The following is a 23,727-nucleotide window of genomic DNA, read 5'->3' on the forward strand; positions in this document are numbered from 1 at the left end:
CCTAGTCCGACTTCTTTTCAATAACCAAAAGGCGCAGGGTCATGGTATTAGATCAGTAGCATGCTGGGATGAAGGCTACCAAGTTTCTTCAAATGAATGACCTTGACCTATTTTCAAGTTTACGGGGGTCAAATGTGTTGAAAACTTTTAACGACAACTTTTCAGTAATCACGGGTCATATGATATTAGGTCGGTAGCATGCTGGGATGAAGGGTTATTATGTTTGTTGAAATAAATTACCTCTACCTTCATTCAAGGTCACAGGGGTCAAATATGCTAAACAGAGTTCCGTTTAATTGAAAATTAAGCCTTCAAACAATAAAACACTTCGTTAGTATATTTATATCAGTTCAGTTCTGTCTGCCCCAATGCTGATGAACTAACTCTAAAAGTGTCCAAATACCTGAAGACCTCAAGTGATTTTTAAGACACACGAGCCTCTTGTAATTGGTTTATTTTCACATTTCCATATGGCTTTTACAAAAACTCTAAAACTTTCATTGCCTAACCTTAAAATAACTTGACAACAATGACAAACCACAAGGAAATGAAATCTACCAGGTAGATGGCCATAATACTACTGATGCTTTTGGTAAACTTTTTATCAGATATGTTAGAAATTATCCAAGACAGATCGGGAAGAGAACATGTTCTCCACAAACTGCATGATTATCCCTTCGAAGGATGGTAGGGCAGACGGGCCCAATGGGTCGACTGGGAACAAAAACCGTGTGGAATCCTGGTTATCTGTTAGTCTCTGCTTGGGTTTGCATCGGAAAACTAGGAGTAGAAGCCACGTTGTATCATGTTTGTCTGTTAGTTTTTATCGTTTTATCTCAAGGACCAAGGAGGAAGTCATTCTAAATCCTAGTCAGTAGTCTCCACTATATCTCTACTATGGGAGAGCGTCATAAGTTACATCTGTTAGTTTCTAAACGTATCTCTCGGAGAACAAGAAACATGAGTGACGTCAAATCCAAGTCATAGTTGTTATATCTGGACATTTCCCATGTATTGTGTACCTGCGCTTCGTGTTTCATTCTTTATTTCCGTAAACTTCACACAATACACAAGTTCGTAAGTTCGTTTCGTTCGTTTTATTGCAACAGGTTCCGAAAATTTGTAGTTGTGTTTGCGCTATTTTTATTGACCGGTTAGACCAGTTGGAATAGATTTGTTCGTTCATGAAATATGAGCTTACTTACTGATCTTATTTTGATTTCTGATGAATGAAGACCAAGATTATCGTGGCCGTCAGTCAGAATTTCTGGTCCGTCCTGATTTGTGCCTGAAATGTTACTTGTAACAAACCATCCAACCGGGCTGTCCGCATAAACGAATAAACCCAATGTAAACATTGTAACAGGGAAGTGATCCGCGCGGAGTAAACAGTGTCCCATATAGCGTATGGGTAGCGTACAGATTTCTTATCTAGACACGTATGCAAGATTGTAAACGCGTATATAGGTAAGTGATTATATACACATATATAGAAATAGCGAATGTAACTTTAGTAAGGTGGTTGTTATGTTTATATGTCATTTCAAAGGAAATTTCATAAACCTTAGAATAAAATTAAATAAAAATAATCTGTCAGTCACGTGCCTGCAATAAACTTTCTCCTTAACTGAAACAGACGAAGGTACGGGGGTTTTAACCAATCGACAGGTTGGGAGTTCCACTGACCTAGATGTTCAATGCAAATCACACCGAGTGCGTTCGGGTGGGTTTGATTATAGCGTTCGGTGTGGTCTACCATTTCAGGATAAATTCGCTTCACTGGAAATTCATATTGTTACACACTACTCAGTACTGTCACATCGATAGTCAGATGGACCGTTTTAAGAAGAGAGCAAAGAAGCTAGTAGTATTTCTATAGTGTCTTTTAACCATTTAAAGGTGATAGCATGAGGTTTGGATTAATGACAGCTCTCTGACAAGTACCTGTATTTGTCACGTGTTTCTTCGGTCCATCGCACAGTGCTAATGAGATACGTGTACACGATAGTATCAATCATATCTTTGACAGATGTTATTGACACACCAATCAAACAAAAAAAAAATTTTTTTTTTTAATCCTTGCCATTTAACTTTTCTAATGCCATCGGTATGGGACCAGAGGTATACTGACCACATCCAGAAATTTGATAAACTACAGTATACACTATTTAAATTTACATAAAGCCACCTAAAGTGATGTAAAGCGACACATCAGAAAATATCTCAAAACACTGGATATAGTAGTAGATAACAAAACATAGGAACATAATACGCATCATGTTTGGAAAAGAGATCGAGATCAGGAGAATTTAATTGTCCTCTATCTTCGGCGGTTAACATATTTATGGTGTATTTACGTATATAAAGACTAATTAAGATAAACGACTTTAAAAGATTTGTTGTTCATTTCGTTATGATACATAAATATAAAATGTTTGTTTCTTCAGTGTAAATAGAATCTGTCTTAAAATATTTATTAAACTAAGCTCAGTTGGTAGATTGTTAACCAGACTTCTGGTGAAAATCCAAGGTGTGTGGTTCGTGGGTGCGGTTTGCATTTTTCATGAAACTCATGATAAACTGACCTTGTGTTGTGTCATCTAATACGATACTTAACACTGATTGGGGAAGTAACTGCTCGGGATAGCATGCAATGGACCTCCCGTATGTTGTTCAGCGAGGTAGTCACAAGCTTTTACCAGGAGACCCGCCTTAAAATGATTTTGGATGTTCAAGCAAAAAGCAATCAAACAAAAGATAAAACTAAATTACCATCCCATCGGGATAGAAAATTTAATCAATTATAGTTGAGGGCTGGCATTCCGTAACAACTCTCAGTATAGTTGAAGAATGACACAGAATGTAGAATTTCTATTTTTTTTATGTCTGTTTGTAAAGGATATATGGCCTGTCATACGATAGTTCACAAAAGGAAGTGAGTGTTGATAGCTTGAAACGTTTCTATCATTTTCAAATTTTATATCTAAATTCTCCAATTCTTATATTTATACAGATATATGAAAGACCCGCTGCTGATTCTAGTCTTGATCATGGCTTTTCTTCAGTCACGAAGCTCCGCGAAAATATTTAGAGATGATAAACTACATGCAGATTTTCAGACTTCAAACACCGATTTTGCATTGGAGATTTACAAACGCTTGACTAAGAAATCCACCGATGGGAATTTATTCTACTCCCCCTTCTCCATCTCTGCCGCCATGTCAATGGTCTATCTTGGTGCCAGGGAGCAGACGGCAGCACAGATGGTTCCCGCGCTTAGTATTCAATCTTTAGATCAGCGAGTACACGAAGCTTACGAGGACTATTTGAAAGTTGTGTTGGCTAGAAGTGAAAACGTCACACTGCAGATTGCCAATAGATTGTATCCCGACATCAAGACAGAAATCGTTCCATCTTTCATTGATCTTTGTGCAAAGCACTACCTAGCCGACACTAAGGCCATGGATTACGGACAGTTTGAAGCCGCAAGGAGAGAAATTAACGACTGGGTAAGCAAACAGACAGCTGAGAAAATACAAGACCTTTTGCCACAAGGATCTTTAAATCCATTGACTGTTATGGTATTGGTGAACGCTATCTACTTCAAAGGAGACTGGGAGACAAAATTCGACGACAAAGTTACCAAGGATATGACCTTTCATAGCCTTAAAGGTCAAGAGAAGACTGTGAAAATGATGTTTCAAAAAGCTACCAAGTTTCCGCTTAAACACGATGATGAGTTAAAATGCGAGGTTTTGGAATTGCCATACAAAGGAAACAGTCTTTCAATGGTTATTATTTTACCCGATGATAGAGATGGATTGTCTGCCCTTGAAGAGAAGTTAACTCCGTCTGCATTGAAAGGACTGATGACAGACATGCCACCTATAAAAGTAGAAGTGTTCCTACCGAAGTTTAAACTTAAATCTGGCTTTGAGCTTTCAGAAGTTTTTCAACAAATGGGAATGAAAGATCTGTTTGACAAAACCAAAGCTGACTTGTCTGGTATCGACGCCTCCAGGATGTCATACGTGTCCGCCATATTTCATCAAGCTTTCGTCGATGTCAACGAGGAAGGAACAGAAGCGGCTGCTGCCACTGCCGTCAGAATGATGAAAAGATCTCTTCCACGACCACCATTGCAGTTCAAAGCCGATCACTCATTTATGTTCGTTATCAAAGACAATCGGTCGGACACAATTTTGTTTGTAGGAAGGTTTGTCGATGTTGTTGAAACCCGCGTAAAGGACGAATTATAGCATGGAACTAGTCCGTCAGTCTGTTTTGTTTATACAGATTTTGTATTGCTTAAATAATTTCATTTCATCTCATAGCATTCAGTCTTTCCTTAGTAGCATATGTTATTCTTTTCATTATTTAAAGTTTTAATCGTGTTCAAATTGATCTATTTGGTTCCCACTGACTTCACCTTTACATGTGGGATACATTATTTTAATATTGTTCAAATTAACTAATTTTCAGCTCAATTTTAAGACAGGGATTCCTCTATCTATGACTGTTCAAGATGTCTTTCTTTGTTTTATAGACGAAGCTTTATTATGAGTGGTTATAGAATGTGCTTTTATGTCCTTGTTTCGGTTATCTATTGGGAGCGAAAACAAATTGTGCGCGCAGGAAGTGTAAATAAGCGAATTATTTCGGTTGGCCAGTTCACATACGTGTCAGTGGGGTATGTGATTTTATGGATAAAATTTGACATGGCGCGTTTGTCACGCACGCGAATGGAAAGATATTGCTTAGATAGTGTCACAAAGAAAACATGTTGAAACAACTGTTAAGCTAGAAACACGTTGAAAATCTGTAGAAACGACTGCTTAGGTAGTGACACAGTTAAAGTCTGATGAAACGACTGCTAAGCTTATGACACGGTGAAAGTCTGTAGAAACGACTGCTAAGGTAGTGACACGGTGAAAGTCTGTTGAAACGACTGCTAAGCTTATGACACGGTGAAAGTCTGTAGAAACGACTGCTAAGGTAGTGACACGGTGAAAGTCTGGAGTGTTAAGATATTGGAAAAACTGTAGAATCTACATGAATAATTGATTTCCTTCTTTCAGTAGAATGCTGAATTCAACAAACATACGATTGATTAAAATATATGACAATATATGTTCACTTGTTTCTGAAATAAATTATTATAAATACCAGATTTTCCATGCGTTATCTAAATTATAAATGGTAAGAGGGTGTGTGGCATCATACTTGGGGTTGGCTCTTGATAATTTTTTAAAGCATACAATATAAAGTGTTGAAAAAGCTACATTCGGACCGTGTTCTTCTCGTTTCGAGCCTATGCTGGTCTTTTCATCAAAACCTTCGTCTCGTTCCAGTAGAACCTGTCTATTATCATGACCTTTGAACTCTTGGTACCTTGAAAGTGGGTCAATATCATTTATGCGAACAAATATGAAAGCTTTATACAGGGCCTATCATTAACAAGAATGATATGCAACGAGGTTTGTTTTAGGTCCCATATCAAATACATGTATGTTACAATATTTCATTTACTTTTCAATAATCAAAAGGTCCATGGTCATAGTATTTAGGTAGAAGCATAACGTTGGAAATACTTGTTCTATTGAATTTCACAGGGTTAATATTAAATAATGAAGGTTATTATATTTGGCCGGCAGCATGCTAGAATGAATCGTTACAAAAACAAGAAAATATCTGCACGAGAACAAAAAACTAATATTCAGTAGAACTTAGAGCAAATATATACAAATCAAGTACAAGGAAAATAAGACCAGGTGTTCCAAAGCAGAAATCGTCTTCGCTTCATCGATGGACCACGCCATGTAAATCTTGGTTAATCCAAGTAAGCAATATCATGTTCCCAAAGTAGATCAATTTATACAAAACCAACTTGCAAACAACTGAGCATCAAATATGTCCAGGACCTCTCCATAATTTCCATTACCCTGTATCTTTCGAAACCCTGTGTTGTGCGAGTTTGTTTGTTAGCTGTCACGAAAATCGTAATATTGGTAACAAGCCCATTAATATCAAATCAACTGCAACATTTAAAGACGAGAGTCTGGGGATGCAGGGATGTTGCTATTCAGAAATGAATAATTAATAATAAGGATACAGCTGTGAAATCTGGTCATGATGGTTTCGTTGTAGTAAAAATTCAGAGTAGCTGTCGATGTAGAAGAGTCTATCGTGTCCTTGTTTTCCAGTTCCGGTTGGTATATGCTGCAGTCAAATGATTGACCTTTTTCCACTTTCGTGATCACCTAGCTAATGTGTCACAATCAATCCTTTTTTATTAAGTAATAGGTCGTGTCTTGTTGTTTTATTGGAACATTTATACATTGTACTGTAAAGTATTATGGTGTTTGTAGTATTGTAATGTTTGTTATGACACGACAGATAGTCGGCATCAGAACAAATTCTGCAAATAATGTCTCTTTATAAACTGCAGAACATTATCTCAACACTGTCTCTAGCAATGAAAAGGAATTATATTAGCACGACATATGATATGAGGAGTGTTTAAGCGAAACAATGCACATTATAGTATATTTTAGTCTCCAACTCCATGGTCGACTCTAGAGTCGGAAAATAAGACACGAAAATTCAAAGAGTTTTGAACCATTGTATACTCTTACTCATTCAAAAAGATCTAACAAGTAACATATTTATATGACATGGTTGCACATCATGAAATGAAAGAAAGAATGAAGATAACACAGAAAATAAATACTAAAATCACTGTAGAAAATATCCGTGGTACAGAAACTCGTCAATCATGCGATTATGTAAGTAAATGTGACTAATTAAAGTCTGGCATTACACAAACGGCATTATATCACATAGACTGCCTTATTGTGATTACAAATTATGAAAACGTTTGTGCGAAGAGTAAGGAATTTCATAATGGAATACAACTGAAAACACATTTATTAGTTCTATATTCTACCTTCGAGTATTTTAACTTCGTCTCACGTAGATAGACCATATACTTTTCATTTCAGTTTAAAATGTAAAATGCATTCTTTCTTTTTCCAATTTTCAAATAGAAACGTCGAACGATTCATTATCACCATGTACAACCACCATCCCGGGGTCGAAATGTGAGAACCAGAGGCTGCAAGTGAAAGTGCATGAAGTCGGACCACACCGATGTGTTGAGATTAGTTCACGCCCTTACCTGTGGCTGAATACTGCATGATTATTTCAAACACTGTCGCTAGACGGAGTGAATTCTAACAGCTTTTAAATGAGTATTTCTCTTGTAGCAATGTCATGTGCAAACATGATGTTGGGCGTAACAACTTTTAAGAAAGAATTCATTTCAAATAGTCGTGTGGATCAATTGACTTTATTCATTATATCTGTTTCTGTTCAAAATTTCACGTGGACATCGAGGCCTTGGCGACTGTGGGCAACACACTGCGTTTGAAGACGGACATATATTTCGATTACGTATACCGTTTATGCATGCTTGTCGATTACTGGAGGCAATGATCAACGATATGTATATATAAAACATCCGGCAACTTGTGTACTACACAATGTAGTAGTACCAACACTAAAATTGAGCTTAATTTTGAAATGTATAAAGTAGTTTTGATCTTTACGAAAATTAGTGATTTAAGAAGAAAAACAAAATGTTAACTTTCTGTAATGTTAAGCAATAGCAAATATAAAGGCAAAATACATTTCACATACCACCTTAGGCAATGCGCAATAGAAACAGTTGCGGTCAGTGATACGGTTTACGTAAAAATGTAACAAGCGGCACACACTGCTACCGGAACAGCACACGATTGAAGGATCATGTTTCAATTTATGTCCCGAAAACTGTGTCTAACCTTAGTGTAAATGTACCAAACCACAGTGTAAGTGTGCCAACCACAGTGTAAGTGCCAACAAACAAGTATGCATCCGTTACGATTAATGACATGTTATGCTTATTTCTCAAATGCTGATAAGACATTTCGCCCCAATAGTTGTAATATGTAGGAGGACATTTCGTCCCTATTACCGTATTGTGACCAAATTGAACGTTTCATGTATGTTTTACATTGACACTACTTTATATTTGATTATATTTTTATAGGCTACCTCAGCAACTGATTTGAGGGCATTTTATTGGATTTGCCGGTAAGATGGTTGTCGTTGTTTAAGTGTATATCTGTAGTTTTACCGTACCTAGATCCAAGCCCATTGTTCTTCAGATTCTTAACCGTGGTCCTACCTTATCAGCTGTTTCTACCGTGTCACTAGCTAAGAAGTCGCTTGTACAGATGTTCACCTTGTCACTATAGCTCAGCAGTCAATTCTTCAGATTTTCACCATTTCTCTTCCTTAGAAGTCGTTTATACAGATTTTCTCCTTGGCACTAGCTAAGAAGTCGTTTGTACAGATTTTCGCCGTGTCACAAACTCAGCAATCAATTTTTCAGTGGTTCTAGCTTAGCAATCGTTTCTACGAATTTCACAAAAAATGCCAAGAAAATACCATCATTGCAACGTAATCATAATTCAAACTGAAATTCCTTAAAACTATGGCAAATTATAAACAAAAGAAATATCTATACGGAGTCTCCTGAAAAAGTACAACGAGAATAAGATCAGGTCTTCCGGTAAGAGTAAGTGTCTTTTTTATTGACATTCGATAACCAATTATAATAAGGCTAGATATATCAAACAAGGAAGGACAAAAAGAACCATCATAAAAAGGCGAATCCCTTTCTACAGAATTCGAATTGATAAAGAGTTGATTTGAACACTATTAGATATAATATATGCCACACGAACGTGATGTCACTGGGAACTAACCAAATCAATTGATGCACGATAAAATAATTGGCATTTTTCTGAAAAAGGAACAACATATGGTACGCTGTGAGGAAAGATTAACTGCTAGGAGTTGAAATGAAATCTTATAAGCAATATCAATTCTATATAAACAAAACAAAGTGTTTACGAGATGCCTTCCGGTAAGGTAGACTAGTTCCTTCTTATAATTCGTTCTTTTAGCGGGTCTCATCAACATCGACAAACCTTCCCACAAACAAAATTGTGTCCGACCGATTATCTTCGATAACGAACATAAATGAGTGATCGGCTTTGAACTGCAATGGTGGTCGTGGAAGAGATCTTTTCATCATTACGACGGCAGTGGCAGTGGCAGCAGCCGCTTCTGTTCCTTCCTCGTTGACATCGACGAAAGCTTGATGAAATATGGCGGACACGTATGACATCCTGGAAGCGTCGATACCAGACAAGTCAGCTTTAGTTTTGTCAAACAGATCTTTCATTCCCATTTGTTGAAAAACTTCTGAAAGCTCAAAGCCAGATTTAAGTTTAAACTTCGGTAGAAACACTTCTACTTTTATAGGTGGCATGTCTGTCATCAGTCCTTTCAATGCAGACGGAGTTAACTTCTCTTCAAGGGCAGACAATCCATCTCTATCATCGGGTAAAATAATAACCATTGAAAGACTGTTTCCTTTGTATGGCAATTCCAAAACCTTTTTAAGTCATCATCATGTTTAAGCGGAAACTTGGTAGCTTTTTGAAACATCATTTTCACAGTCTTCTCTTGACCTTTAAGGCTATGAAAGGTCATATCCTTGGTAACTTTAAATTTTGTCTTCCAGTCTCCTTTGAAGTAGATAGCGTTCACCAATACCATAGCAGTCAATGGATTTAAAGATCCTTGTGGCAAAAGGTCTTGTATTTTCTCAGCTGTCTGTGTGCTTACCCAGTCGTTAATTTCTCTCCTTGCGGCTTCAAACTGAAGACCCATTACCATCGCCTTTGTCCGGCGTCGTGCGTTGTCTGTCGTAGTCAATTTTAGATATTAGAAACGTCTGGGACATCCCTGTATTAGTTTCCAAGTATGTACCTATACAGTCGGTGGAATACTGCTAATCCATTGTCATCATCAGCCGGGTCCATCAGTCTCTGGACGTTTCAACCACTGTCCCGGAACGTCCTCGTGATGGTGGGTCGACAGTGCCGATCAACTCACTGCCTGTCAATGGATGGCTTCCAGTCTTTCTCCTCTCGTCTACTCCACAGCCAGCATGATGCGCGTTCCGCAGCCTCCGCTAGTCTGCGCACCACCATCTTCCGTGTCCTCCCGACCACACCCAAAGCCTGAAACGTCTTCCAGACTGAGCGTGCCGGGAACCCTCTACAGCCTACCTCCACAGGGAACAGCCAAGTGCGCCACCCTCGTTCCCTACACTGTTCCATGAGGTCTGCATACTTGGCTCTCTTTCTCTCGTTGGCCTGGTCACATCGCTCTTCCCAGGGTACAGTCAGTGTGTTATGTACTCCTTCGAGTCTGCGTGGTTCATCTTCACAAACGTATCCATGTACAGTAAAACTCACTTGTGTCGAATACGCATGACTCGAATACATCGGATGAGTCGAACGTTGCGTTCGGTCCCGATTTTTTCTCCTCTTTATCTTAGTAAATTAAACACGGATGAAACGAACACTGTTGAATCGAATACTGTGGTTGTGTCGAATATATTTTGTGGTCCGTCCCTTCTAAATCGTACAAAAAATTCCATGTTTGAGTCGAACATTCAGACGCCACGTTGTCTCAGGTAAATTTTCCTGGTCGGTAACGTGTGTGATCGGTCAGCCGTAACGGTGTCAACAGGCCTACATGCTCCATGCAATTTCACGGTATCGATCCACTTAATCCTTTTGTTTATACAGGTGCCCAGGTAATTATCTCATTTAACCAAGAACTGCGCGATCAAACAGCCATTGAAATAAAACATCTCATGTTTATTTTTTGCCCGTGAGTTGTTGTGAGAATATTTGTCTCAACGATCCAAATACTATAAATGTGAGTACAATATGTGTAAATGTATGTTTTTAAGTATTGTTTTCACGAAGTACCCAGTGTAACGTGTGTCTTTTGTTCAATCTTGTATGCATTATCCACGTGTTTGTGACAATGATGGTTACAGTAACTGTTCTTTTTATTAATACCTTGCTATCAGACACGATCGGCGAAAATATGGTCAGTTTAAATATACGATGTCTCGATTACAGGCGATAGACAAAAACACGGTTTTACTTGGTCCCTTCGACTTATCCGAGGTTTACTGTACTTAACTTTACTGACTTATCGTTAACACGAGATGATTTGACACATTTTTGACGGATGTGTATGGTCCCGCCCGAATGAAACTGGCACATTATCAATGGTCGTAATCATGGAACCAGTCTGACGATCAACACACCTCCAATAACACCTCTGGCCACGATGAGATTTCACAGAATATTTGTTCCCCGCATGAACAAGAAAAAAAAAACCCGGTTATTATCCAGAAAATCAACATGTAGCTGAGCATTAGCCATGTTGAAACTGTTTAAAGATTTAGAAATCAACTGTCTTATATATTCTATCTACATGGCTTAGATTGAACAATATCTCTAATCAGTTTTTTATTAATAATCAAATTATCTAATAAGCTTTGATTAATATTCATATTTTCACACTTCAGTACTTTGATAAATATTCACTAACATTTTAATTATTTTATAACTAACTGATAAGGCATAAAACTGTTCATGAAAACAAAGACAATTCTTTAATATACACAAGCTTGGATGCTTTAATGCAATTTTGGGGTTAATTCTAGGTGTGGTTAATTAATTGAAACAAACTATAACCCTCAGGTAAAGAGGTGTGATACCTACCTGTACCTGTGATATTTTCAAATGTGGGCTAGGTGGGAATAAACCGAATTTTTAAGTTAGTACAACTATTAAGTGTAGAAAATGTAAAGCAATTGACTTACTTAGGAAAATATATACATTCTGCGCTGAAAAAGAGAAAAGAACTGCTTAACTAGTTCATACAGTATATCATCCTATTATATATGTATACATCCGATATATTTTTGTTCTCTGTATACTTTGTACATGTACGTGGGTCCTCTCTCCAATGTTAATGATAATATGTCATCATTGTATTAAATATGTAAACTTATGGACCGTAAGGTCCTTTGAATAAAATTGAATTGAATTGAATTGAATCGGGAATGAGTCCGTGACTGGGTTTATTAATTGTATGATATCTAATAAGGTCGTGGGACCGTTCAAGGCCACATCCCATACATAGGCATCGAGTTTTATATGATTAATGTTTGGTGTTCGTTTGAACGAAGTGAATAAGAATAATTATAACAGACGTTTTGGTAATCGATAAATCGTTTGAATGGAACGTTTACACATAGCGCATGGTGCATGGCGACTGAGAAACACAATGGATATATGTCATCCTGAACCTTCAGGTCAGGTGATCTAAACATCGTCTGACCACCCAGATATGTCGGAATCAAATACTCTTTATGGATCGAAGAATCTTTGGTACTTTACCAAAAACATAAATCGTATGACCCACGGGTCTCTTATTTTCCCCTGTGGAGTAGATACACTTGTCTATACTTCTATAGGAAAATAGCATTTTTAAACGTCATTTTTTATTTCCGTTGCAAATGATTCAAGGTTAGTTATAATTATTAGCATATGGGTATTTTGGTGTACAGAATGGAAAAATAGAATATTCTGAGAGATTTGTTTGTTTGTTTGTTTTTTTTTTTTTTTTGCGAAGAGGGTGTATACTTTAGTATCTTAAATTACGGAATGAACTTCCGTACCAAGTTACTAAGCGTGTCTTATATTCAGATAGGCACAAAACTGACCAGTATGACGTATCTCTGGAAATACAAACATACAACAACTCAGTTCAGTCACTGTTATAATGCGTTCGCTTTTTAGGCAATGCTCATTTCAAATTCACTACAGCCAAATTCAAATATTCCCACGCTTTGTTCGGGTTCAGAATCAATGGATGTAGAATCGAGTTGTGTACATATATAAGTGAGTTATTTTATCTGTATGAACTAGTAGAAACGTCTGTATCGCTGTGAGGTCTCGCGATATCGAAGGTTAAGAGGAGACATGAAGGATTACTACAAATTGATACCTCCTCCAGAACAAGAGGCAATTCAAAAAACGTTTAAAAATAAAACGTTGCAAGATGGATGTTCGAAAATATTTCTTTACATTTAGAATCGTCGATATTCGGAATGACCTGCCTGAGTCGGTTATTAGATCCAAAACAGTGGTAGAGTTTGAAATTAATTTAGATAATTATTGAAGAAATCGGGAGATCAAATTTAATTACTTAGCCAGTTCTAAATCAGTCACCAGAGGTTTAACCTAATATACTATGTATTTTATACTGCATACTAGTAATGACATGGGTATAGACGCAATTTAATGCCTGCGTATCCTATTGTATAAGTAAGGATTAAAACATATGTAATGGTAATGAACGAGGCCTTCCGTGTGTAAGCTAACCGGAATCCTCCATACCGTACTTAAAATACAATGCCATTTAACAACAACACCTGGGCATGGATTTTGCCTCAGAGACATATTCTGATTGTTACTCTAAATAAATTATGAAATGTGTTGCCACCATTGTTATTGCAGTGTGGACTGTCTTCCCTTGGGATACCTGCCCACCATCCTGTGTGAATGGGAGTTTACACCGGGGTCAAGCTTGCTTGTTTACGGTAATACAGGCTTGACCGTTGTTCGTGGTCAAGGCCTGGAATGTCCATTCATGTTATGTCCTCGTTAAAGCGTTGTTATTGGCGTCAGGAACAAACAAATAACTGACTATGGGGAAAGGTAACTATTAATTCCCTACACTCAGATAGTTACAACCACCTACTAGTCGAATTATCGTGCAAGTCGCTGGAAATTCAAAAAGCGTTATTTTGTGATCAAGCGGTGTGTACATTCGCTCAGGTGAGACCAGGTAAGAGAGACGGGTCGATACTAATACACATGTGTGGCATCAGGCCTGTGTAGTTGTAGATGTGTGTGAATTGTGTACGTCTGTGTGGTCAATAGTACAACAACACTTACATTTAAGTAACATCTGTTTCAACTTGTATCGAATTATTGGACACGAAATTTGTCCGGAATATTACGGGATTTATATAAAGAAGACCATTAACACCTCGTGGACACAGCAGCGATAAAACCTCGTTCAAACTGTCTTGCACGGACTTGGTGGGGAGTGAGTAACGTTTGGATACGTTATCACACAACTTGTGTATCGGGTATGTATACATCTGTTTCCATTTAGCTAGTAAAATAAATATTGATTAATATGTGTACCTAATCGGGTAAAATATATCCACGTGGTCATTTCTGATAATAGGTGAGATTAAAACGATAATTACTGCAATCATGAACTCTTAAAAGTTAATTAAATATGTTCAGCTAGACATAAGTCATATGCTTCATCATAATGTATGTGCCAGAATGAGACCAGCTTAATTTATTACTTACATCAGTGGTCAGAGGCATTCTGTCCTTGCTGATCTACAACACATGTTCATGTATTAACTCGTTCCCTGGTAGTAAAAATAATTACCTAATGTCTATCTAAGCAATCTTTATGTGTAATGTATTGCGTTACCAACACTTAACTGATATCTGAATTTAAATCGACCTATCTTGCTTTGCGAAGAAAAGAGAAGAGCAGAGGTCAGACAGGAGAGAGGCTAGTCTCTGCTGGCTGGACGCCCGCTCGCTCGGGCTTTTGCACGTGCAAGAACACATCTACATCGATATATATTGATATCACGTTTTTCATCATAATCGGTCATTTCAGTAGTACAAGTAAATGATAAATGCAGGAAACTGTCTATTTATGTAGATATTTGACAGTGTTCGGCATTACGCCTATTAGACCGTCCAATATTTAACAAAATAGACAGCCTAAAGGTTTACATCTTACACAGTACTCTTAGTGATAAGATCCAACATGGCACATTGTTTCATCTGTTGCTGATATCTGCAGGTACATCTATCCCCTCTCTATCAATCTTTATCTGGTCAAGGTCATGGTCACTGTCTACGTATATAAGCTGTATTTTGCCGAGGGCTATGAAAGATAAAAGTGGCAAGTTACCAAATTGCAGCTTATATTTCAAGACTCTTGAGTATGTACTCTATTTATTCTGCAACATTAAATGAAAATCATATCAGCGAAAGTCAAAAGTTTGCTGTTTAATCTTTTTTACCTAATCTTGACCACTGTCGTGTACCCGTTAAGGAATTGTCTTTTCATGATGGCGAACATAGACGTCCACAAATGTGAGTCTCACTTCAAGCCATAAAGTCAATGGTTTATTGAAGACAATCTGACCGGCACAAGTACTACACAAAACTCAGAAATGCTCGAAACTTGTTTTACAACATTTGTATGGTAATGTTGTCATAAGTAATTGTGAGCCCTTCTCAAAGTTGAGCAAAGTGTTGAATTTGGCATCGAGGCGAGATTTACTGTGAGATGTTGTTCCGAATGAAATATTTAAGCAGTCTAAGGTTCTTTTTTGTTATTGTTAGCGTTACATTGCAATAATTTCCGCTTTTAAGCGATATCTTATTTTGCCCATCACCAGGCTATGATATTCACAAAAAGAAGGAAAACAATCTTGTCTACGTTACGGACTGGTCCATAGAAATATATAACTTTTACAGAAAAAAGGTACGGATTGGTTCGAAAAACAGTCCCATTCCGGTTATAGATTTGTTCCAAATGATTGGGAAAACTTAATGAACACAAACAACAGTACTCTTATCACAATAAATCGAACTAAATCACAAAAGCCATGTACAGGTAAACCCCTAAACATTAGCCACAGTACTTGTTCAATGTTAGTTCCACCGCACCGCGCATTGAGAATACTATAAACCCCCTGTAAAACAGTAGTCATAGTACAGTGAACCTCGGATAAGTCGAAGTCGATGGGACCAAGTAAAATATTCGACTTATCCGATGGTTCGACTCAATAATGTTTTTGTCTATCGTCTGTAATCGAGACATCGTATATTTAAACTGACCCTATTTTCGCCGATCGTGTCTGATAGCAAGGTGTGAATGAAAAGAACAAGACAACATCTATATTTTACAATATCAATTACAATATGTATTTATATTAAAACACAAATAAATCGTAGTTTAATGACAGTTACTGTAATCATCATTGTCACAAACACGTATCTTTCACATCAAGCTTCCTCTTCTGTCCTCTTCTTTCTTCCGCATTTCTCTCAAATGATCCAGTTATCCCCTTAGATGACCTGGGTCCTTCACTAGATTGCTCATTTGAACTCATGATTGAGAGTGTGGAATGAATGACAAATCCCGAATTTTCACCCTAATTTATAGCCCCTTTCGACACTTCCACTCAAATTTTGACATTTTCACTCAAATAAAATAACAACTCACGGGCAAAAAATAAACATGAGATGTTTTATTTCAATGGCTGTTTGATCGCATAGTTCTTGGTAAAATGAGATATTTAACTGTGCACCTGTATAAACAAAAGGATTAGGTGTATCGATACCCTGAAATTACATTGTGCATATAGGCCTGTTGACACCGTTAAAGCCCCAATATACGTAAAAATCACTATAAAAAACAAACTTTATCTTATTTTCCCCGTAATATATGTAACAAAACAAATACTTTCCTTTAATTAAAGAAAATAAAACTGACTGTTTTCAATTTAAATAAAAATTGAAAAAATCGGAAAATAAACAATGTGGGACCCACAATAATTCATACATTACCGCTCGTAGCGATGACATTGCGCATGCGCATATTCCGCAGACACAGTACAGACGTTCACCAGTTGCTTCTTTTTTTTTCAATCATACATCAGGCCAGTTCTGAATTTTTACGTTATAATTGTGTGTCGTATCGTTTCTAAACTAATTATTCCTTCTAATAATTTCCCAAAAACTGAATGTTTATCACAGGAATACCTCAAGCCTACGACAATACTTCACAAACAATGTTTGTAAACAAAAACTTACCGTAGACATATCTGCATGTGCTTCCTCTATAATTAGAAACCTCAACTCTCGCGAGATCAGGTCATGAACTTTCCGACGTCGTTCGGCAACAATCGTAATTTCGATGGCGGCGTGTTTAAAATGGAGGTGTGTTTACAAATAGCGAGTTTCAACTGCTCATATATCAATACTTTATGCACAAAGTCATGGCAACTTTTGTTTGAATAACTTAATTTTAACTACATCTTAGAGAATATCTCAATAATTATTTGTGATTCTACACTAAATTTTTGGTGAATGTTACGTATATTGGGGCTTTAAGGCTGACCGATACACTCTTTACCGACCAGGAAAATTTACCTAAGACAACATGGCGTCTGAATGTTCGACACAAACATGGAATTTTTGTACGATTTAGAAGGAACGGACAACAAAATATATTCGACACAACCACAGTATTCGATTTATCAGTGTTCGATTCAACCGTGTTTAATTTACTAAGATAAAGAGGAGAAAAAAATCGGGACCGAACGAAACGCTCGACTCATCCGATGTATTCGACTCATGCGTGTTCGACACAAGTGAGTTTTACTGTACTTGTTCAATATTAGTTAGTTCCACAACATCGCGAATTGTGAATCATTTTTCCGTTTGGCAGTGCCGTGAAGTCGGATACAATATTGGTCGATTTGCAGTTAATAGACGAGTTTCACGATATCGATTTATTACCGCGCATCAAAGAATCCCACGAAAACGAGGCGACGGGTGTCAACACTTTCTTTGCGTAATGTGTTCAAATGGTAGTGTGCTATTCTGACGTATAAAACACTGTATACAAAAATCAAGTGTTGTTGTTGTTGTTGTTGTTTTGAAAGACATAACTAGAGTATAAATGTTGTAAAAAAAATCTTGCTGGTTGTTATATATCTTTGCGTCTGAGGTCCCGTTCGTTTGACGATTTCATTATTCTATCTAGCATTTTACATTAATATCATGCTATGCTTTACGCATCTATTCAAACGAATGATACGATTTCACACTTTATGATTACATATTTTGAAATTCTTTGTCTTGTTTGTCGGTGGAAACACAAACGTACGTTACGTGTATGCCTAAATGAGACCGTCTTGCAGTCAGAAGGGAGACCGGTTTACAACTGGCGATAGCTATGAGATAAGAACTTTTACAAACTTGTCAGTGCAAATACGTAACTTTTATTTGGTACATAGTTGATACATCACCTGTCAAAAAATTAATAACAATGGATAGACATTTGGAGAGGTACAAGTAGCTGACGTAATATTTTGTCTAAAACCGTGTCTTGCTGAGGACCGGTCACTAAGGTAAACAACATTGTTAGATTGCTTTAAAAGTTCATTATGAACAAAATCTCGCAGTAAATCTCGCCTTGATGCTCGAATTCAACAGATCGCTCAACTTTGCGAAGGACTCACAATTACTTAAGACCATAACAGTATCCTACAAATATTGTAATACAAGTTCGAGAATTTCTGTGTTTTGCGAGGTACTTATCACGGTCAGAATTTCTTCATAAACCAGTAACTTTTTCGCTTTATGTGAGCACCCACCTTTTGTGGCCGTCTACGTCCGCCATTTTGAAAAGATCATTCCTTAACGGGTTCACGACAGCGTTGACTTTACGCTGAATTTTTGACGTACGCCAAATAATTGCTCAGCGCGGAAATATAGTTCCAAACGAGTACGGATGAAACAGAAGATTTCTTTACGAAAAATTGTTCTTTATTTCATTTATAACACCTTTTTTACATACAGCTAAATCCCGACAATGGCAGTGCCTTCCACTTACGTCTCCAGAACGCTAAGTTCGTCGCTAAATCAACGCCTAGACGAAAAACCTGTACCCAACTAACCATTTAATCCACATAAGTGATATCACTGAAAACGATTAAGCGATGTCACGAAAGACAACGTCACCAACTAACCTTTATACCTACCAAACTTATGTAATACGACTCGTAAACCCATTGATGTTGTAGAATACCTGTGCGATATCTTAGACGAAGATAATGCATTGACACACACAATAACATATTATATAATGCCTCATTGGTAACAACATACGGTTATCGTGGACTCTGATACACTTGTATGTAAAAAAATCATGATAAAATTAGTATATATTGATACAGATATACATATACATTTTTGGTCGATATTTCTAAAGGATTTATCTACTTCTCTACTTATATTATACTAAAAGTCACAAATAGGATCAGCTGGTGGAGAAATAAACACGTTTAATGTGCAAGAACTCGGATCGACGTGTTACAGAAAAGATATGATTTCACAGCGTCGCCAAGAAGTCGGATTTTGTCGAGTTAATATGGTAATGGCCAAACCAGGACGTGTTTAAATCGTGAACATTTCTAAAACCACCTGATATCACTTTACTTTTAATGTGTGTTCGATTTTAAGTGGATATAATGTAGTGATTGTAATGTAATGATTTTTAATATGGGTAGTATTAGTAATTACAGGATGACGTTGGACAAAACATTGACACTGCTTGTACGTGTCCAAACATTTAAAACGGACATTTCTGTCCACAGGACCACTTACAAAATCTGTTACACGATGGTTATTCTTTTGAAAATTGTGTATACGACTGTAGAACCGAACCCATTTCTTTCGGAACATTTTCTTTAGGTTAGTAGTGTCAACAGAAGTTATCACACGTATTACACTTATTACACAACCAATTGAAGATTAAAGTGTGACGTTTCGATCACTGCCCGATTACCTTCACAATACAAAATGATGTAGTTTTTGTCTGATGATGGTGACCATGTAGTCATCAAAACGTCACACTTTAATCTTCTGTTGGTTGTGTTAGAAGAACTTCTAATCTATCAAATACTTTCTTTATTTTCATTCATGGTTTATAACTAACACATATCTGACATGAAAAACGTATTGACCTAGATTAGAGAAGAATATGACGACGAGAGGAAGAATGAATTTCAAGTTAATCTGCGGTTTATAACACGCACCACGACCCATATAAATGTATACATCGTTTTCATATTGATATTTTGTTTGCTTACAATAACCGATTGGCAGATACGACACAAGAACTTTTTTAATTTAAGTATATTCTGACCTTACCTGACCTTCAGCGTTGATTTTTTTACTTGAGTACCCAAATGTGATGATGCCATTCGTCCTTTGGTTCTGTATGTACTTAATGTGAACTTGTCTGGATATAACAATAGATGTTTTTTCAGGGATATTGCCTCACATTTAATCAGCATGCCTATGAAAGTCTGACACGTCGGGTCATTCTTGTATGTACTTACCTATGGATTTATTTCTTAACCTAGTGAGGGTAAACGATTCGTAGTGTATCTCTATGTATTGCACTTTGCAAACATCCGAAAACCGCGCTGAACAAACAGCGTCAAACATGGCGGCTCATAACAATGCTTTCTACGGCGATACTAAATGCCGGAGTCGACCGGCGGAACCGATTGACTTTCCGGATACATCACACTCCCCTTCTGATTTACAAAGGAAATCGCCAATAAGTGTTCTATAGAATTAAATTTTACTACAATAAGAGTACTAATAAACATATAGCACAATGAAATACAATTACTTCAACCTTCGACCTTCTTCTGTCCGACCCTAAAATTATATAATGTTTATCATAAGAACACAAACATACGAATTCACAGAAAGTTCAAATTTTTACATCAAGGTCAGATGTGTCCACTACACATGAAAATGTTTATCAGTTCATTCGAACGCAACTAATCGAACAAGATCCGAAATAGGTCGAACATATGATACACGAGTATCTCCACGAACAACTGACAAACTGAACCAAAACCCGTTAGGTCGAGGGGTGAAACGCTATTCTGAGGTTTCTGAGTAAGAATAAGCGACGGCGAAAGAATCGACGGAGATTCTGGATCCGTAGATACTGGCAATAACGGTCGTGAGTTCATGATGGCGGACACCTCTGCCATAAACGATACAATTGTATCATGCGTCAAATCCTTCGACTTGTTCTCCAACAGAAGACCGTCCAATATACGCCGACATGAACCCACCATCCGCTCCCAGGCTCCTCAAAAAGGGTGTTCGTACGGCGGATTAAACAACCAAGAACTGCCAGCGTTCTCGAGAAATTCCTGGATCGGTCGGTCCTCGATGAATGAAGCACTGATGCCCAACTCTTTAACGGCACCAACAAAATTAGATCCGCCGTCGGACCTAAACTGACGCACAGGGCCACGAATAGCGGTAAATCTGCGAAGGGCGTTGATAAACTGACAACTACTCATCTCTTCTACAAGTTCTATATGTACACCTCTAGACACAAGACAGGTGAATAGAACGCCCCAGCGTTTAGCGCTGGTAGTACTTCCACGAAGTGATCTTTTCACGACAACTGGCCAGGGGCCCAAAACATCCACTCCTACGAAGGAAAATGGCGGGCAAGATTCCATTCTATCCGGAGGAAGTTGTGCCATATGTGTCCATCCAAACTCGCAACCCCCTGCATGCAAGAATGAATAACGGAATTGAGTAAGCGACGTCCACCAACAACCCAATAACCTGCAGAACGGAGCGCACCTTCCGTAAGGTGCCTCCCCTGATGGTGAACTTCAGCGTCATACTGTCGCGTAAGCAGTTTTCCAACGTGGTGTCCCTTAGGAATGACAATAGGGTGGTTACGCAAAGAAGGCTTATCGTCATTTACTCTCATCTGTCTGAGACGTCCACCTACACGTAAAATGCCTTCTGGATCCAAGATGGGACAAAGTGTCGACAAAGAACTGTTTCTCGGGGGACTCTTTCCGGTACTGATTGCGCCAATCTCTGCTGCGAAAGCTCTGCGTCAGTTCTGAGTTCAACAGCGTTTACATCGCAAGATTTCCGTTTCCTTAGCACCCGTTTCAAGAACATTATCGCTCGCACTAAGCTTGTCCACATTGAGAACCGTTCGAAACGTTCACAACCAAGTAAACGACACGTCACCGATGTCTTGACACTAGAAACCTGCTTTCTAACCTCAACGTCCTCATCAGTGTTGATCAGATCAAAGTCCTGAGGTTGTTTTAGCTCTCGCTTATCCCCGCGAAGAAAGAAAAGTCCATTAATCCACAGGCTATTCGGAAGCTACAACCACGAGTAATTATATCGGCGGGATTTTCACTCGATGCGACGTATTTCCAGGAATGAGGTCCACAAAAGGATCGGATTCTGCTCACCCGATTCGCGACATACACGTGAAACCCTTTGGATTCATTCGAAATATAGCCCAACACAACGCGGCTGTCCGTGTAGAATGTAAACATGTCTTTGGGTACATCAAGTTGCTCTCTAATATTCTCTGCAATGTCGACCGCGAGAAGCGAAGCACACAGTTCTAATCTCGGTATCGTGTGGCCATGTGCAGGTGCCACCTTCGCCTTCCCGGTAAGAAACCCAATCTCACTAGAGTCTTCAGAAAACACTTTGATAAATGCCACTGCGGCAACAGCCTCTTTCGATGCGTCGGAAAATACATGAACTTCAACACGCGATGACATCTCCACAGACAACGAACAGTACATACGTGGAATGGTGAAGTCCTGAAGGTGAACAAGTTCGTCAACCCACCTTTCCCAATGGATCCTCAACGTTACCGGAAGCAACTTGTCCCAGCCACACTTTGACGACATGGCCTCCCGCATGAGTATCCTTCCTTCAACTGTCACGGGAGCCGTAAAACCAATAGGATCAAATAGACTGTTAATGACGGATAACACGCCTCTACGCGTAAGTGGTTTCAGGTCTTTGTCTGCGCGAAACAAGAAACGGTCGGAAACAATATCCCAGCAAATCCCCAAACTCCTCTGTTCAGGTAAGCAGTCTTGACCTAGATCTAGATCTTTATGATCTTTCGCTAAATCCTCTTTGGGGAACAGTTCCAATAACTCCGTCGAATTGGAAGCGATCTTATGGAGCCTCAATCTTCCGCCATCGTACAACGCTGCGTTCTCTGTACCAAACTAACAGCCCTTTCAACGCTCGGAAAACTCATCAATCCGTCATCCACATAAAAATTGCCTGACACAAACCTCTGCACATCCGGATCAGCAGATGACACCGACTTACGAAGGCCATAGTTCGCAACCTCGGGAGAAGTTCGGTTTTCGTCATCCTAAACACCTCCAAGGGAGAATCCAAGTCATTGTTTGTGTGCCAGAAAAAACGGAGGTAATCGCGGTGAGGTTCAACAACTCGAAAGTTGTGGAACATTTGTTCCACGTCAGCCACAACCGCGACTTCCTCTTGGCGGAATCTCATCAATATACCCTGCAAGTTGTTGGCCAAATCAGGACCCTTAATCATCACGTCGTTAAGGGATATCCCTTCGTGCTGGGCAGAGGAATCAAATACGACCCTTATGGAACTCGATTTTTAAGAATGGTAGACCCCGAACAAAGGGAGGAGCCAACATTCTGCGTCATCGGGTAAATTGGGAGCCTTTTCTGCGTGACCTCTGGCGAACAATGCTTTCATAAAGTCCTTCACGTGGGCACATTTTTGCTCGTTATGACGCAAACAACGATCGAAGGATCTAGCTCGTCTGAGTGCTTGACATTTGTTATTCGGTAATCGCGTCCTATCCTTCTTGAATGGAACAGGCGCTTCCCAACGGCCATTCTCATCTTTCGCAAATGATTGTTCCATAATCTCAAGAAAGGTACGATCCTCTACCGACAAACCTATTCTCTCGTCCTGATCAGTCTTCTCAAACAAATCTCTTTATACGGAAAGCTCGTGTTCGCATGGTGAAAAC

General features: G+C 38.4%; 2 protein-coding genes across 2 annotated transcripts; one reads left to right on the forward strand and one right to left on the reverse strand.

Annotated features, from left to right (window-relative positions):
• The first annotated feature begins 1,346 nt into the window (after positions 1-1,346).
• Positions 1,347-5,107, forward strand: LOC132544327 (leukocyte elastase inhibitor-like). Its single transcript, XM_060207909.1, has 2 exons — positions 1,347-1,467; positions 3,014-5,107. Exons 1-2 carry the CDS (start codon positions 1,442-1,444, stop codon positions 4,257-4,259), a joined length of 1,272 nt encoding a protein of 423 aa, XP_060063892.1. The 5' UTR covers positions 1,347-1,441; the 3' UTR covers positions 4,260-5,107.
• A 3,900-nt stretch (positions 5,108-9,007) lies between these two features.
• LOC132544308 (leukocyte elastase inhibitor-like) lies at positions 9,008-9,789 on the reverse strand. The gene is given in 2 exon segments (XM_060207884.1): positions 9,008-9,511; positions 9,514-9,789. Coding segments are annotated over 2 exon segments (780 nt in total).
• Between the last annotated feature and the right edge of the window lie 13,938 nt (positions 9,790-23,727).

Source organism: Ylistrum balloti, unplaced genomic scaffold, assembly GCF_031769215.1.
Source record: "Ylistrum balloti isolate Yb309-2 unplaced genomic scaffold, AGI_CSIRO_Ybal_v1 Utg369790, whole genome shotgun sequence".
In the NCBI taxonomy this organism is placed as follows: domain Eukaryota; kingdom Metazoa; phylum Mollusca; class Bivalvia; order Pectinida; family Pectinidae; genus Ylistrum; species Ylistrum balloti.

Excerpts from the sequence above, each read along its gene's own strand:
- LOC132544327 (XM_060207909.1), top strand. The coding sequence starts at position 1,442 with ATGCAAGATTGTAAACGCGTATATAG. Across the intron at positions 1,468-3,013 it reads GATTGTAAACGCGTATATAG|ATATATGAAAGACCCGCTGC; the intron begins GTAAGTGATTAT and ends ATATTTATACAG.